This window comes from Electrophorus electricus, chromosome 18, assembly GCF_041902795.1.
Source record: "Electrophorus electricus isolate QZ-2024a chromosome 18, ASM4190279v1, whole genome shotgun sequence".
Classification (NCBI taxonomy): domain Eukaryota; kingdom Metazoa; phylum Chordata; class Actinopteri; order Gymnotiformes; family Gymnotidae; genus Electrophorus; species Electrophorus electricus.
In genome coordinates this window covers 14,081,018-14,099,464 of record NC_137514.1, presented here as the reverse complement: position 1 = coordinate 14,099,464, position 18,447 = coordinate 14,081,018, and the positions used below count along the sequence as shown (strand labels likewise).

Here is an 18,447-nt window from a genome sequence, read left to right as displayed (position 1 = left end):
CAGTATGTTTAAGGGTGGTGAGAGTGAAAAAAAAAAGCTTTCTTATTTCGCTTATTAGAAATCCACTGGTGTGTCTTGCTCATCACAGGGTGTACTCTTTCAAAATATACTCAAATATATTGTGCAACAATATATTTCCACACCATAAAACATGTGGTATATTTTGAGTGTCAGGTGCAGTCTTCTACAAGCTTTCACACAGAAATTGTGAATTGGAAAGACTTCCGCAACACTGCACACATACATACTTCAAGCCAGCCCCTTTAATTAACTTGCGGCCATGGTTTGCTAAATTGTGCCCTCGGCTTTTGGAAAATTGGCATCAAATCCCTAAAATGAATTTTAGGATCTAGTTCACTACGTGCATGTGTCTTAGGTCTCATATAGAAGCCAAAGTCATTTAATATCTGTAGTCTCAAAATGCTGCAAAGCAAATGTGAACAACTACCTTGAAACTACTTGGTTTTGGTATATTTAATTCCCTTCAACTCATAGTTTTTCTGCTTCTTTATCTAACAGATCTTACTCCTTTAACCTCTGACTCACATTTTAATTTGCAAAAGAGGAGGAGAGAGAGACAGTTATTACAAGTCCATTTAAGCAGCAGATTTAAGCTTTGAGTGAACATTAAGGACTGAACATGGATTTCATCAAAAAAGAAACCTAATTGCACACAGTGCAGCTGGGTGGTTAAGTGAGCAAACCCTCTTACACACCCACACGCATCATCTGTGAGATAAAGAGACTGCGTCAGGGTGAATGAAAAGGTGTATTTATGGCAAAAAAAGTGAGTGAAATTGGGTGTTTGAAGGACACACTTTGCTGCGGTATGTTTCAATACACACTGTAGCTGCAAGCGCAGTTCCCACGCATCTCACTCCAACATGTTACTGACAATAAACAGAAATGTATTTTTATATCCCTAAAGCACATATGTACTAAATGAATGAAACAGTTTCACCAGGTTGCAAGAGATGTGGACAATAATCACCTCCTTATCACTTCATAACGAAAGGCTGATGGTCCTTCTGAGAGTCTGGTGCAAAATACATTGTGAAGGGGTGGGTAAAAAAATTGGGCTTAGGGGCAGTGCCCATGTTACTAGCCATTACCATGTTGGGATTGCAGACTGTGACAGGGAAATGAAGATGTCAGTAAGGACCCATGATGACTTGTAGGTGGGTCGCTGAAGAGCACGGTCAGTTCAGCCATCCTTTCCAGCAGCTTTGTGAGTGCTGAGTCTTTGGTTCTCGTGTCACTCGTGTGGACAGGAATGACACCTGCTGGAAACATGTTTCTTTTTATGGTGCCTCACTCTTGCCATCCACCAATCTTGTGGAGAGGCTGTTCACTACAATATTTCTCAACCGACTTGTCAGGACCCACCATATATCCTCTAGCCAAGTAGGGACAGGATCCAGATTTTTGATCTATTCCAACTATCCCCTGGTACATGGAGTACTGGGAGCTTGGTTAAATCAAAAAAGTGGACCTTTTGGTGGGTCATGAGGAATGGAAGAAGAAACACTAGTTCAGTGCTTCTAGAAGGGAGGCTTCACTAACACCGGCTTGTCCTGGCTGTGTAGTTTGCTATAACCTGGATGCTACAAGAGCATAGGCTGTATTGGGTCATTATGACTGAGATGAGGATGTCCATGACACACAGAGACAAGCCATGCCACTTATTCTGATGGCATTATCATGTTGGATGATATAGACACATGTGAACAAACCTCAGTGTTGATAATTCAGTCCTGAGTAGCATCTCTCCTGAACACATTCCACCAAGGTCTTTTAAAGCCATCCTAAAGTACAATTTCAGCACCAAGCACCCAAAGGTACAAATCTGCTTTTTTTTTTACAGTGGTGTTGCCTTGACCTTGCATGGTAGCAGGATACAAATGTCAGAGGCTGGTTTCTGCGATAGCTTTCAGGGCGTCCCAGACACTATATGCTGCAAATATCATCGATGATGTCTTTTTTTTAAATCATGAGACATGCTGGAAAAATATCCCTAAAATCACCTATGATGGTAAGAGTTGTCAGGGAGTGAATTATGCTGGCCACTAGGCACTTGATACAGCTGCTATAAAACGTCTTCAGCAATGTAAGCCAGCAGCCACACCTTCATATACGAATATAAGTGCACAGTCCAGCCTCTGCACTCCAGCTAGACACTGAATTTCTGTTCACCCTTAGTGTGGTGAACACATCCAGTGCTACAGAAGAACTGGGCACACGAAGCCACGATTCTGTATTTGTCAGTATACCACAGTTCAGCCATGTCATGTTGCAAGTCTTGGTCTGATTATACTGTTAGATTTATTCAGTTTTCTTGACTATTGTGTTGCGTAGCCGGTCTTTTGTGCTCCAGGCCGTCCGGCTGGTGAGCAGGCTCTGGCAGAGCTGCGGGGGCATGTCCAGAGGATTATGCACCATGTAAGCTATTTCAGTGGATCACAGTGTTGTGAGATGTGATGATTTCAGCATAATGAAAACCAGATTTTATTCGAAAGCTGTAGCTAAATGGGAGGAAAAAGAAGACAACATGAAGTTATGGTATGACCCGCTTCAGTACGAAGGACAGCATTCATTTGTATATAAACATTTAATGACCTCTCTAACAGTGCCCCCTTTAAACACTGAATCCATGTAATATTTTGACTAGTGAAGTGAAAATGATTTTGTGGAGATGAGAAGCCAAACAAGCAGCCAGTTCAGTATCTAAAAGAAGCAGTCAGCTCTTAAGCATGGGCTAAGCTTATGCAAATTCAAAAATTACTGCAAGCTCTCATATCTGACAGCAAAATATGCCTCAGCATTACCAAGCACACACACACACACACACACACACACACACATGATTATTCACTGTATCGCTTTATCATTTCCTTCCCAGAGATAACACATACACATAATATCTCAGTGGACTGGCTTGCATACCCACACTCACAAGCAAGAACATAGACACACATGCATGCGCACACATACAAAAATGCACACACATTCACACACAGATGTTTCTGAGACTAATAAATTCCAGTTAATTTAAAGCATGGTTGGGGCAAGTTGGAAACAGTGTGAAAGAAAGTGAGAAAAAATTAGGAGAAAATCTGAATATCATGCAATATTAACACAGTATTTAGGAACTTTGCATTTGTAATTTACACAGCATTATGAGAATTAAAGCGTTATAAATACAAGCAGTCGTAGCTCAGTGGTTAAGGGACTTGACTAATAATCAGAAGGTTGCCATTTCAAGCCCCACTACCATCAGATTGCCACTGTTGGGCCCTTAAAAAAGGCACTCAATTGCTGAAGGTGTATTAAGTCATGATTTTAAGTCGCTTTGGATAAAAGCATCACATAAATGTATGGCACACATCTAAAATAGTTTGCCTTAAATTGTTTCATAATAAAAGTCCTTATGCTACAACATTCTGACTGACCAATGAAATAATATCCAAGAACAAATTAAAACTGAAAATATCCATAGACAACTCATACATTTGTTGCTGCAGGGTGCAATTTCTTGCATGCTCTTCATATGAAAATTCTGAGTCCACCTCATAGACGTTAAGCGTTAGGTCTGGAGGTCCCACACGGCAACAGGAGATTGAGCGGTGACTTTTTTGGGTCAGTGGAGGTATTATGCAGAGCCTGGAGAGAAATAATGATCCTTTCACTGTATGCTTGAAGGGAATATACAACATTTCTGTGAAGGGACTCCTCATGAAGCATCAAAGAGCCAGGTCAAAGGGCAAGCGAAGGATTCCTGCATGCTGGATATGCATCTATAAGAGCTTAAGTATATACACACTACAAGTTTCATACAAAATGTGGACCCATTGCCTTTTTTGAAAACAAGTGCTGAAATTGAACATAATACTATGTTTCTCTGGCCTCTGTTGGTATTTAAAGGTAAATGTGCGATTTTGTTTTTGGGTGTTTGTTGGTTGGTTGTTTTTGTGTTTACATAATTGATGCACTGCATTTCAGTCTTGTATAATGAATCAGTCCTTTATGAATTTGCAGCTAATTATATCGTTGCAACATAATTTCACAAAAAAAGCATAACATGATGTATGATTTCATCTTTTATTAACCTATAAAATAACCTACTATAAATTTCTGTGAAAATATATTTTTTCTACCTGCTAAGCATTATTAGTGTGATATGTGTGTGTGTGTGTGGGGGGGGGGGGGGGGGGTTATAAAATACAGAGGCTATTAAGGAATTAGTTTTGCATTATTAATCTCTGGCTCATGTGCAAATATTTTAATCATGTGAAAATATTTGAATCAGCTTTAGTCAATCAATATATTACTGTGAGCAAATTACCTATATGGTTTCCATGTTGTAATTTTCACCAGATAAGCCATAATCATCTTTATTTGAAAGCAGTAAAACCAACTTAATTCTAAAATAGGTAAGTCTGTGTTGATTTCCAAACCCAAGACCAAAGCTACAGGAAATACTACTTTTCATAGGACTGCATGGACACACCTTTGAAATGTATATGTCTCTACATAACAGATTTTTCTTATAGAACTTATAGCTATAAACAAGAGTGATGCATATTTGGCTCACTGTAGTTCTCCAAGAAGACAGTTTTGCAGACGACAAATTAGAGTATTTCATTTTCTTGGCTTTGATGCATTTACTTACACCACTATTTTAAGGAAACAGCTGGTATATACACTACATTATAGATATATTGTAAACCTTTAGGAGATGTTTATAAGCATGATTAGGTCACAGACTTCACAGAATGTTATTAGCACTCTGTACAGAGGTGTCGCAGACCAATGGCCAACAATTACAGTCCTTCATATATAAATATAACAATCCAGCCTCAGGGCTCTTGCTAGACGTTGAAGTTCTGTCGACTCTGAATGTGGTGAAAGCACATTTCTTTCATGATCAGCTAGCACCAGTGGTTGACAGGTTAAAAAAATATCAAAAGTGTGTGAAGATGTGTAAATTCATAAAGCTTATGCAAGGTTGGCAAGAAACAGGCCTGACCCACTTTCTTTAGGTCAGTATCACCTATTTAAAATGCTGTGTGATCACTCTGACAGCACATGATGACATGCCCACACTCATATGAACATGGTGTGGTAACAAACAGTGACATGTTATGATGGGTGACAAACACAGGTGATGTTATATAAATGTGTACTTGAAATCTTATGCTTCTCATTCTTCTACAACCTAAATATTACTATAAATGTGCACTTAAATCCACTTAAAATGTAGAATACCTTAAGAATCAAAGGTAGCTGAATTTTATATGGACAATCTACATATATATTAGAGACATACAGGACACAGTTACCTGCAATGTTGCCTGCGTATGCAATGTTGCTGAGTTATAAGATGCATGTGCTGGAACTGGCTTGAGTTGGAGGGGTTTGGAGGTGTTTATAAGTAATCAAAGAAAGTGCAAATGTTCAAAAACATGACACGGACCTTGTGTACCTTGTAGTCATACAGAAAGTTAGCCTGGTAATACTTTCTTAGAGGCCCAAGTGAATACTAAAATGGAAAGAAAATTATGTCATCTGCAGCATCCCACAGGAGAAAAACAGTAAATTAGAGCAGTATGAAAGTTAGACAATGCCTGGTATGCAGTAAGTGAAGTGAGAATCCCCTCCGTCTATACTAGGCTTCAGCTATTGGAGAAGGTGTGGAAAACTGATGCAAAACTTCCATAGTGGTCTGAAAGTTAGAAACTTTCAGTAAGAGCACAAGCATGACATTTTACTGTACATTTTCAGCATTTTGCAAATGCTGTTTTCTAGGGCATTTCACATATATTTATCAGCATATGTTACAAGGCGCATGTGAGAATTGAACCCATATCCTAAGTGGTGCCAGCAGTTTTCTCTACCTGCACTACTAGGTAGAGTAGCTACAGGAGTAGAAAGCATCTTACAAACATGATTGTTCAGTACCAACTGCTTTGCTTATGTCAAGGTGTTCCATTCCAACTTGAAGAAATATACGTATTACTAACAATCTATGACAGACCAGGTAAAGAAGCCACTAGCAACTGAAATGCACTGATTTGCTCACAGTCTGTCAGCCAGATTGTGAAATAATAAATGACGAGAGCTAAGCTATGATTCTGAAATACCAGAGAAATTGACTTGTTTACAAATAGCCTCCAAACTCATCCGGTGGAACTTCAATATGCACAAAATTAATCACCCCAAACTCATTGCAATGACAACCAAATTCAAAAACAGGGGATGAAGGCATTTGGAGAGTTGGCCAGTCAGTCTTCCAGTTTAAAGTTTTGAAAAGCACCTCAGATGAAATGGTGATGACAGTAGATCACTATTATTCTTTGTGATTGTGTGTAAGCAATAAGCAACCAAATAATTTTTAGACTCAACCAAAAATAAAAAATGAGGGGAAACAAAACACAGTGCAATGTCAAAATGTTTTTAAAATTACACAGGAAAAATTACAAAATAGAAAAACAGAAGTTCATGTAATTACTCAGAGGGTGAAATTCTATACTGTTGATTTGTAGCCAGCAATTCATCTTCAAGCCAAACTACTTAAGTAATAAATAAGTAAGCATAATTTTCTCTGTAAATAATAAATTCTGTAGGAGTAGCTTGTGAAAACTAATGCAGCTTGTGTGGCATGTCTGTGGTCTGTACTCACATACTTACTTTTAACTATGTTTCACCACACTGCAAGTGACTAGTAGGAACATTAAAAGGGTATTCTCATTCTGTTTTTATTATTCAGTCAGAGATGTGCTTTAACATGTAAATCAGAAAAGGTTTGTTGGCCATTTGGGATCCATTGTATCACTGGGGTGTGTGTCCAGTTCCTTCACATTACTAATTATGGAATCTATATTTGCATTGTGAGTCGAATGGGATGTTTGTAATGTAGACAATCTAAATAATTAAATGTGTGAATCAAAGGCTCCTCTGGCTAGTACAGCCCATTGCTAGCATCACAGTCACCATGGAGACTGTCTCTATGGACTAGGAGGTCCCTCTGAACCATTTCTGCCTTTCAGATATTTCACCAGTCCTCTAGAATCTGTGGTACATCATGTGACGGATATTATTAGGATTATTCTTCTTGCTCTCTCTCTTAATCAAATGACGAGTGAGGGAGATGGATTGGCACTAAAGGACATATTCCCCAGGGCATTTCTGAAGCTTGCTAGGCACAGATTTATTGCATGTGTGTGTGTGTGTGTGTGTGTGTGTGTGTGTGTGTGTGTGTGAGTGTGTGTGTGTGTGTGTGTGTGCATGCGTGTGTGTGTGTGCATGCGTGTGTGCGTGCGTATGTGAGTGTGCGCTTGTTTGCTAGGTTAGGCAATGCAGTCTAATTATGTGTCACTAAACACCCCCACACTCCACAATGGACATTACACAATCTCATACATATACATATATATATATACAAACATGCACGTATGTATACACAAATGCATATATGCATAAATATGATAATACAAACAAACTGCTGTAACACTACTAGGAACCAAAACAAAAATCACTGACAACACAGACTGAAGAACAAACCTCAAGGTGTTCTGGCACAATGCTTCACTGGTTGCATAGTTACCCTCAATCAGTATGTTAAAATAAATCATTTTCAACTATCAATAGTTGCATTCTTGATATTAAATCCATTCCATTAGATTAGATTAGAATGAACATTTTGACTCAAATGTCAGTGATAGTTGTCTCCATAGCTCTCTCTGTTTTAATGGGCATTTTTGACCTGAAAAAGTGACATATTGTACTCAGCTAACACAATGGTCAATGTCATTCAGAAGCTCCTGACAGTTGAAAAGTGCACTGGAGATTATAAGTGAATATCTGCTTGCAGGAAGAGAGTAGACTGAGGCATGTTGTCATGGCTACATGTGGCACTGAGACTCAATAAACATGTTCGCCAGTTATAGAGATATGAAGTTTTACCTGAAACAGATATACATTTTATTTTTACACCATTATCTCTTCATTTTCAGTTGTTGCAAGTTCCCACCTACTGTCTGAAGCCCTTTTTCTGTTGTGCCATCCACCCCTTGAGAGACTGACAGTGAGCAAGTGAAGCGTGTGAAGCCATGTAAAGCCAGATGCCGCATCGTCGTAGGCCAGCTGGACGTGGAGCTTGGTGGATCAAGCTGACCGCACAGGTCTGCATACATGAGCTGGCAAATGTCCAAGAGGTCCTCTTAGGCAGCACTGCCATTCAGAAGCCCAAGGTTTACAGCACAGTGCAAATGTCGTAGGCCACACAAGAAACTAAGAGCTGTTGATCTGGTTTATCTGCATGTAACAAAACTATATAATACATAAAGAAACAATAATAGAAAGCAAAAAAATGCAAATACACAATGCAATAAAATCTTTAAAAATTGTGTGCTTTCCAAAAAGACATTTTGGTAGATAGCTAGAAAAAGATAGGTTTGGTTCCTAAACCTCTCCTCGCTTTTTGACTTGCCAAAAAACAATCTTCAGCCGCAATGCTAACATCAAATGCATCTTATGGGCCAGAAACGTCTTGGTAACTCCACATCTGTTCTTCCCTAAAACTTAATTTGCACTGTGTGTGCAACGTACATGTCTTAGCGAATCTGCACTGAGCTTTCTTGGAGAGAACAACAGAAATGCTACAAATGCACTGTTTTGCAAGTGAATTGTTTTGTCCCTCTGCACAGTGTCAGTGACACTCCCAAACCCTGCAAAGTGATTCACAGTAAGGAACCATGTTATTTTAAAATAGCTTTTAAAATTTTTAAATAACAGGAAACATCAAGGATTTGCACCGAGACCTGTGCTCAAGTGTTTTAGGTCATTCTAAGCAGAATCTGTGTTCCATGAATGTTTATCTAAATACAACCTCCAGGTTTACACAAGGAGGAAAATTGTGTTATTTGCTATTTACACATTGAGGGAATATGTGCAGAAAGCATTTTCTTGTGAGACTGTCACACTAGAGAATGTATTAATGCTGTTCACAAAATGGGTTCTCTCACAGGATGTAAAGCAATCTAATCTTAAAAAAGATTTCTGTTACACCCTCATATAATAGGTTGTCAGGTAAGTAGAACAATTCTGTCGAAATTTTGTGTATGTAGCACTCTTTGGTGAGTCTACATATGTGTTGCGGTAGGGAGGTGTGTGTGAATGAATGAAGTTATGTATATAGTACCTTTTAAGAAACCCAAGGTCACTTTACAATTAATGCACACAGCTTTTACATCCAGTCACATGCCAGTGAGAAGTGGCAGCCAATTGCACACAGCGTATGCTCAACTGGAAATTTCAGCCCTCTGCGGGGATTGAATTGAGTTCAGGAAGAGAGAGAGGACAGCACGCAGGTCAGGGCACCATCCACCAGAGATAAGCAGAGATAAGATATACATGCACACCAATCATTGACTAAGATTCTACTAATGACCAGGAGTATATAGTTCACTAGACTCATTATAATAACAAGCCTAACATGTTAATTTTACACAAATAATTCGTAGTGGAAACAGGTAGTTAGCTAAGCTAACAATAAAAAATATTAGAGAAACAAAGCCAATAGATTGGTTGGTGCAAACTATGGGAGTAATCAAATAAGTATTCTACTTATCAGTCAAGACCAACAAAGAAAACTTATTAATCAACAAAATATTGATATTTTATTTGTAATAAAAGTATATCTACAGTCTAATAGGAGGATCAGGAGAGAAAGCCGTTGCTAACAGTGAAGTGGGGAACTAATTAGGATTTATGAGGCTGTGTCACAGGTGATGGGAAAGAGTTAATTCATCTAATTTCATTAATAAACACTAAAGCTAATATTGATAACAACTGGTAACATATGAGGGAAATGTCGACTCGGTGGTGTTCAACCCTGTCGTACAGTCTAGAGATGCATAAGTCTGTTCCACTGGATTGTCCGGACAGCACTGAAAGTGCGAGGGAGCGTCCATTTGACTTTGTCAGCATGCCAGATGTTAAGATCTTTCATCCAACTGCCCGAATGGTGGTGAGATTAGTGTCCTTTCTGTGAAATTGTCCGATGACTCATAAAAAGTTCCTTGTTCCTTGTAGTCGTTGGCATCCAGTGATGTTGAGGAGACCAATGTTCTTAGATCAAGGAATTGGACCTTCCGATCTGGCTGTAGTGAAAGTCACATAGGGCTTCGCGGGCAGACCTCTTCCGAAATTATAGTGGGTTCTTTACTGGCAGTGTATTCTGGTCTTGACCAGATGAGTCTGTTCAATATGAGTCGTGATAGGACAATTCCAATTAATACACACTAAACAAAAGGAAATTAGTAAGATAATAACAAAAGAAACAAGGACATCAAATAAAAACATGCTAAACTAAGGCAACCTAGTATTTCTAGCTGCTTAACGAGAGGTTATTTACTTATTTAAGAAACGAAAAAATCTGTCTCAGACAAAGTTCAGTGGGGGGGAGGGATTGCCCCCCTGCCCTTTGTTTCAGTCGCAGTTTGCACCTGGACCCGACTAGACAGCTCAAATGGACAGACTCCACTCTACACCCCTGAGGGGGTCAAATTTGTCAGTTATATCTTGGAAGGAACAAGGACTGCCTAGGTTGTGTATATTTAATAACCTCTGTTCACGATTTGGGAGAAAAGAATTTAAGAGATATAGGAACACAGGAATACATGGGATCCACATTGAATCAATATAAAGAAAATAAAGAAATAAAGTAATAAAGGAATTTAAAAAATAATAATAAAGGAAATCACCTCCTGGGTTTAGAATGAGGGTAGAGCAATTGATTAATCAATTTAATTACTTTCCTGGTTTATACCTGTTAAAAACTACTAACTTTAATATACTGTCTAATTGGTTCATATATGATTTCTGGTAAACACAACTAGAAGTGAGTAACAATTTTGTGAGTTGTTTACAATATGCATGAGGTAGGCAACATACAGGTGAGGTAATATGAGTGAATAACACAAATTAATGAGGGACAAGAAATGAACAGAATAATGTCACAACAGGTACTTATAAAATAACAGGAGCACAGATCACAATTTGGAGATTATATTATCTATCTTCACTACAATGGACATATTGCATCTTGGTTCCCAATTTCAGGGTGTGGAGATGATAATGATATGTCTCTTTTGACATGTTGTCCTGGTTCCCCCTTTCCAGAGCATCTGGGTTGTGTTGTTCTGTAGTTGTGATAGCAGTTGCCACTTGCGGCCGTTAGAACACTGAGCTACTAGTTGTTTAGGTGTTAGTCTGGATGTTGGGTTTTCAAGCTCCCATAGTTCCCACATCCTCTGCATATACCCCCTCACACTGGGCTTGCTTGTTTAGTGGCAGTCCAACAGCTCCCTCTTCTCTACTCTTGTCCATGAGTGTCATGTATTTGTTCCAGTATATATATATATATATATATATATATATATATATGAATAAGGGAACATAATCTCACCTTGTTCTATTATATATATATATATATATATATATATATATATATATATATATATATATATATATATATATATATATATATATATATATATAATAGAATATATATATATATAATAGAACAAGGTGAGATTATGTTCACTTATTCAGTTGAGCATCTAACCTTGATCGCTCCTCTCCAGCCCTTTTTGATGTGGGTAACATTTTATTAATTAAATAAAATTACTTGTGAATTTGAGAGTTTGTTTTCATTTACTGATTTTAAAAAGAGCTTATACAACAGCAAGATTTAAGAGCAAAGTCTTCTATGCCATTTGTCTTAAATTAGTTCTATCTTACATTTATATGGAAAAAAATATATATATATTATTATGTATTGATATATTATTATGTCATATTATTATTGTTATGGCAGACTCATTTATTCTCATTTTTCTTTTTTCAGGGTTCAAAAGGTCAGAAATGAGGCCTATGCACAAAACATCCACCACCAGCTCTTTAGGGGCCACTACATGGAGCGTGGACATACAATCTGACCAGAAGTTTCACACAGCCAAAACTCAGAGCATAATTGGATTTCCTTTCCCTGAGTGAAAAGACCATTGACTATTGACACCAAATCCAACGATTCCTGAGCAACACCAACAAGCTACGATCACTAATCTGTCTCTATAGATACACTTGTCTATAAATTCCACATCATATCCAAAACCAGTTAGAGCCTTGTTTTTACTTCCTGTGGGACACCATTTAAAATTGTACCTTAGTGGAAGAGTCATGTGTGAATCACAGACATCCAGTTCAACTTATTCAAGTGGAAAGGGGGGAGGGATGGTGACCAGTGCCTTATTCTGGTGGGCCATGGCTGTCCTATTTTTTTCATTTTGGCAGGTGCCTGTTACCCAGGCTGACTGTTGGTTGATCGAAGGGGAAAAAGGTTTTGTGTGGCTGGCAATCTGTAGCCAGAACCAACCACCTTATGAAGCTATCCCATTACATATCAACAGTACCATCGTTGACCTGCGGCTCAATGAAAACAAGATTCGGAGCATCCATTTTTCTGCTCTAAGTCGTTTCAGTAACCTCACCTACCTGAACTTGACTAAGAATGATATCTCCTATATAGAGGATGGGGCTTTCTCTGCTCAGTTCAATCTACAAGTATTGCAGATTGGCTTTAACAAACTAAGGAACTTGACTGAAGGAATGCTGAGAGGCTTGGGCCGGCTGCAGTACCTATACCTTCAGGCTAATCTGATTGAGACTGTGTCACCGAATGCCTTCTGGGAATGCCCTGCCATTGAGAATATTGACCTATCCATGAACAGGATTCAGCAGTTGGATGGAAGCACATTCCGTGGTCTGTCAAAACTAACAACTTGTGAGCTCTACTCAAACCCATTTAGTTGCTCCTGTGAGCTACTGGGATTCCTACGCTGGTTAGCAACATTCCCTAATAGGACAAGTGAGAGGATGGTATGTGATACACCAGGTGACTTTTCTGGTTATAGCCTCCTAAGCCAGAATCCAAGGATGCCAAAATTCCGGAATGCTTTCCATGCCCTTTCTACTGTCTGCACAGATTACAATGTAACTCCATATCTTCTTGGATCTTCAGATGGGGGCACACCCACAATCCTGCCAGATCTGAGCCCCTGTGGATTTGATGACTGCCCTTCAGGAACACCTCCCGATGAGCCCATCAGTATTAGCCCAACATATTTTGACCCAGATGCTCGTCCAATCATAAAACTTAAAGAGGTGACTCACACAAGTGCAGTTATCACAGTCCATATTCCAAACCCTTTCCGCAAAATGTACATCCTTGTCCTTTACAATAACAGCTTCTTCACAGATATACAAAACCTCAAAAGCCAAAGGGAGGAAATTGATTTGCCGAACCTTAAATCTCATACAGACTACACATACTGTGTAGTATCCATACGCAACTCCTTAAGGTTCAACCATACCTGCCTGATCATCTCCACTGGACCTAGAACCATGCGAGAACGTGTACCAAATGACCCTACAGCTACTCACTATATCATGACCATACTGGGCTCCTTCTTTGGAATGGTCATTGTACTGGGTGTGGTGTGTCACTGCCTGAGGAAACGCAAGTACCAAGAAGAGCCAAAGAGCAAGAAACTTGAGAAGATGAAAAGGAATTTGATTGAGATGAAATATGGGGGTGAACTGGAAAGTGGGACTATCTCACAGCTACCACAGAAGCAAATGATGTCCACTGGAGAGAGCATTCAGAGGATGCCATATTTACCATCTGCCAGTGAAACAGACCAGTATAAAGTGCAGGAGATGTCGGGAACACCAAAAACAACAAAAGGAAACTACATGGAAGTAAGGTCTGAGCAGCCCGAGCGAATGGAGTGTGGTGTCCCCCCATCTGAGAACAGCCAAGGCTCTGTGGCCGAGATATCAACAATTGCCAAGGAAGTAGACAAAGTGAATCAGATTATAAACAATTGCATTGATGCACTCAAATCTGAATCAGCATCGTTCCAGGCTGTGAAATCTGGTGCTGTATCCACAGCTGAGCCACAGCTGGTTCTTATATCAGAGCACCCACCAGGCAAGTCAGGTCTTCTATCACCTGTGTACAAAGGGGTCTACCACCACCCACTTCAGAGGCACCACAGTATGGAAGCACCATCTAAGCGTGCCAGCTCATCATCAAGTGGGTCAATGCGTAGCCCTCGATCTTTCCGCTCTGAAGGAGCCTATCGGTCAGAGTCCAAATACATTGAGAAAGCATCTTTGGATGAGTCAGGAATCCTAACGGTCACCCCTGCTGCTGCAATACTTAGGGCAGAGGCAGAGCGGATACGACAGTACAGTGAGCACAGGCACTCGTATCCCGGACCTCACCAGGTAGAGGACCCACTGGAAGTTCCAGGGAGTCGAAAGTCATCTATCTTGGAGCCTCTGACACGCTCACGGCCACGTGAGCTCTCTTACGCCCAGCTCTCACCGCAATACCACAACCTCAGTGGTTACTCTAGCCCTGAGTACAGCTGCCGGCCGTCCCTTAGCCTATGGGAACGATTCAAACTCCACCGCAAACGTCACAGAGACGAAGAAGAGTACATGGCTGCGGGGCACGCATTACGGAGAAAAGTACAGTTTGCCAAAGATGAGGACTTACATGATATCCTCGACTACTGGAAGGGTGTTTCTGCTCAGCAGAAATTATGATTTTGTAGTAACTTCAAGTGTGGTCAGTTGAATGTGGTCAATCACTTCTCTGGACCAAAAAACCAGTCTTGATAATTGAATAAAAATGAGTCATTTTTAGAGTTATAGCTTAGATATAATTCTAAATTCATTACACTTTTTCACCATTTGAGAATAAAAATACAGTAGATCTCGCAGTGAGTGTATGTGCCAAATGATAGATAACTTTTAACAGTATTAACCTCAAATCAAGACATTTTTATATATCAAAAGTAACATTAGGATATTATTGTATTAATTATTCTTACTACCATTATTGTTACTACTATTATTGCCATTATCATTATAACCATTAACGTTCCTTATTAGTATTATAATTAAGATTGATTAATCTTATTGATTACTATAATTAACCTTTGGTTATCGCATGGCCGTGTCCTGTGACAGTATATTGACTGTTGTGCACTTGGAGCAAAGGACTTACTCAAAATGTTTGCCGAACACTGTTTTGCCACAACATAAAATTTCAAAACAGACTGTGCTACTTTGAAAATACTTTTTCCCTCATCTTTAGTGACTGTTGAATAGGAATACTGCAGAGTTCTCCACCTACTTATGGGAATTTGCATAGAGAAATGTTCTACATTTGCCACAAAAGCACATCTGTGTTGACTTTTAAAACAAAGACTTTTGGAAAACAGTTTCTGTTAGTGCTTTCTTAGTTATCTTTTGTAAAGTTTATGTTCAAACCTGCAATGAATGTCTCAAGTCCTTATGGATCCAATCTGCACTGTTCAATTACACAGAAATACACAGAGAAGCAAAACAAGCTATTAAACATTTCCCCAATGTTTATTTCAAAAAGACATTTACAATGTTAAGCAGCACTGCTGGGGAAACTCAATTTACAAATGGAATCTGTCTATTTGACATACACAATGGTGTACACAATTCATATATAGGAGAATGAATGTATAAAGAGTAATCTAACTTAATCCAACACTCTGTGTAACCACTTTAATTTGTATTTGCCATTTATGTCTTTGGCCTCTGTTATTTGGTGAGTTTCTGAGCTTAAATTCATTTCACTGTGTAATAGGGATAAAAGTTTGGATGTTGTGTCAGACCACCTCTACCACATTAAGACTCTAAATGACTCTGACCTCCAGACCAGTTTCATAGATCAGCTCTGTATGAAAATATGTCTCACAGAGATACTTCTTCCCCATCAGCGTGCGCTAAACTGCCGACCCTTGCAATTTTCTAACAGAATAACCTTTTCTCAAAGTCAACAATGATAGACTATTAAGATTTCACCACTGGAACTGTGCTATAAATTCTGAAGAACACTTCACTATAAAGAGGGGACTGTCATTATAGAACTCTGCCATTATAGCAGCTCTGACTATACTACAGTTCTCTACAGGATTTGATTTGTTTCCAAGGGCTCTAGTTTGATGATGGGGAAAAAAACAACATAATCAACAGAAAAGATAAGATTGTTGAAACAGAATGTAGAGCAGCTTTTGAGTTAGTATTTCATACATAGAAAAAAAAATATTAAACAGAAACAATGTGAAAATAAAATTTCAAATTTAACAACATACTAATTTGTATGTGTAAAACTAACACATAAATAGCATTATGCTGATTAATCAGATAAACAAGGGCCAAGAGTTATATTTCAGTAAATAATACACCTCCATGTGTTAATTAGCATCTTCTTAATGTAGATTTGCCCCCCAAGAAATTGCATATATAATGCTCCTGAACATTATGCTAAAGCCATAAATTGGCAATTGCTTTATTAATGCATTGCATCAATGGTGGCAGGCAAATCATTTACATTTTCTAAATTTATAGGTGTAACACTCATATTTAATTTTCCATCATTAAACCAGAGCCCTAATAAATCTTTAAAATCAATTGGTTATATATATATATATATATATATATATATATATATATATATATATATATATATATATATATATATATATAGATAGATAGACATTTGATCATTTGATGTGCAAGACTTGGCAGTACAGAGCCTAAAAGATTTATGTCTTTGTGTTTCTAATGATTTAGATGTTACAAGCACCTAGTGGGTGGAAATTCAATGTCATTGTTTTACAATAAACCTAACCCCCATAACACCTGTTAATGAAACCTGATAATGCTGTATGTGTGACTTAGATGGAATTATTGTTGCCACTGCTTTTAAGATGATTGTAATTGAGGATGAGCATTTGCAGTTAAATCAGGGTTATTTCCCTTCAGAATGTTCTGTGAGGAAAAATCATAATCATCATCACCGTGGGTGGCAGGCCTTATAACTGTGATACTTTTTTATGTACAGTTCTGGAATACAAAGTTATTTCTACATTGTACTGTCCCTGACCTCTATTCTATGAACCGTAATATATAAGAAAGTTCTATGCTCTAGAGCTACACTTGAGTTGTTTAAAACTGACCAACTCCACTGCATAATGCTGTATTTCCAAGACAGATATTCAGGAAAAGGACTACAGCATGGAGGACATTTGTAGATAATGTTTAAATCATGAGATTTTGCTTAAACAGCCTTAACAATTTAGCCTTTTTTTTTTCTTTTTGTTGATGTATCTTATCAGTGTGTACCTTAAGGCTCTCTCTTTAAAAATGGACATATTTCCCTAATCCACTCATCTTCACATTTTTATGAAGTAGTTCTTTCATGCTCAGTAAATCTCAAGTCTAAAATTGCAAACTGTAGCACTACTGTGTTTCCATGGACATTAATAGGAAAATGTTTGACTTGGATATGTATTTCTAAAAGCCTGGGCTGATTTCATGTACGACTTGTACAGTGGAAGAGATGTATCCCAAAGGGCTTTGTGGTCAGATGGAAATTTCAATGAGCACAATAAAAAAAAACCATTTATTTCTTAGTTAATAAAAGTTATTTTCAATATGAAATGCAACAAATTTAGTAGTCCCCACGTGGGTTTGGACTGTTTTTAAATTAAAATGTTTTGCAATTTGGTGTCACTTTCTTGTTCAAAACAGCCCATCACAGTGTCTCCTAGTCCTGCTCTTGGAGTATCCTGTGCAATCTCATGAGCAATTTATGGATGAGATCATATACTGAGGCAGATGTGCTTCAGATGGAAAAACAATGCAGTTTGCATAGTAGGTGTCCTCCAGGACCAGGCTTGGGACCACACCACCCTGCAGGGTAGAAAACTAGTTGCCCTGCATACCTTTGCCCTAATCTGTAATCTGATACTGACACTGTTGTAATCAAGATACTACTCACTGTACAATTACAGTGTCAAGAGGATTATTAGAACAATCTCATATTTGACACAAGTTTGGGATGAGAATGCTGATAATCTCTCCATTGTTGCCGCCAGAGCAACTCCAGCCAGCCGCAGGGAATGGAGAAACTGCTAAAAATCACTTGCTGGAGTTTTGTTTTATTTATTTATTTTCCTGCCTTTTGATTCCAGTGTGAGACCTACGGTAGGCCTGTCCTGAGGTTCTGGTAAAGCCTGTGCTCTTTGCCTGCTGGCAATACGGCATGGAGGTGATACTGCGCTGGGCAGCTTGATCTGACGGTTGGAGTTGTACTTCCTCCCCCCCTAGCGCCACACAACAAGCCACAGATGAAGGAATGGACAGTAGTCAAAAGGAGGGAAAGAGAGTGTGGCTCCTACATCAGTCCTTTTTGAACAGAGCTGTATCATAGGCAGAGCTTTTTCTTTGCCATTTACCCTAGTGCTACAGTTCTTTGGTTCGTTGGCAGATTAT

General features: G+C 38.7%; 1 protein-coding gene across 1 annotated transcript in view; it reads left to right on the top strand.

Annotated features, from left to right (window-relative positions):
- elfn1b (extracellular leucine-rich repeat and fibronectin type III domain containing 1b) overlaps positions 1–16,576 on the top strand; it is a 79,791-nt gene extending 63,215 nt beyond the window's left edge. Inside the window, exon 2 of the mRNA XM_027006181.3 lies at positions 11,909–16,576. Within this exon, the coding sequence (XP_026861982.2) occupies positions 12,241–14,676 (2,436 nt within the window). The 5' untranslated portion in view covers positions 11,909–12,240 and the 3' untranslated portion in view covers positions 14,677–16,576. The remainder of the gene's footprint in view (positions 1–11,908) is intronic.
- Positions 16,577–18,447: the final 1,871 nt, after the last annotated feature.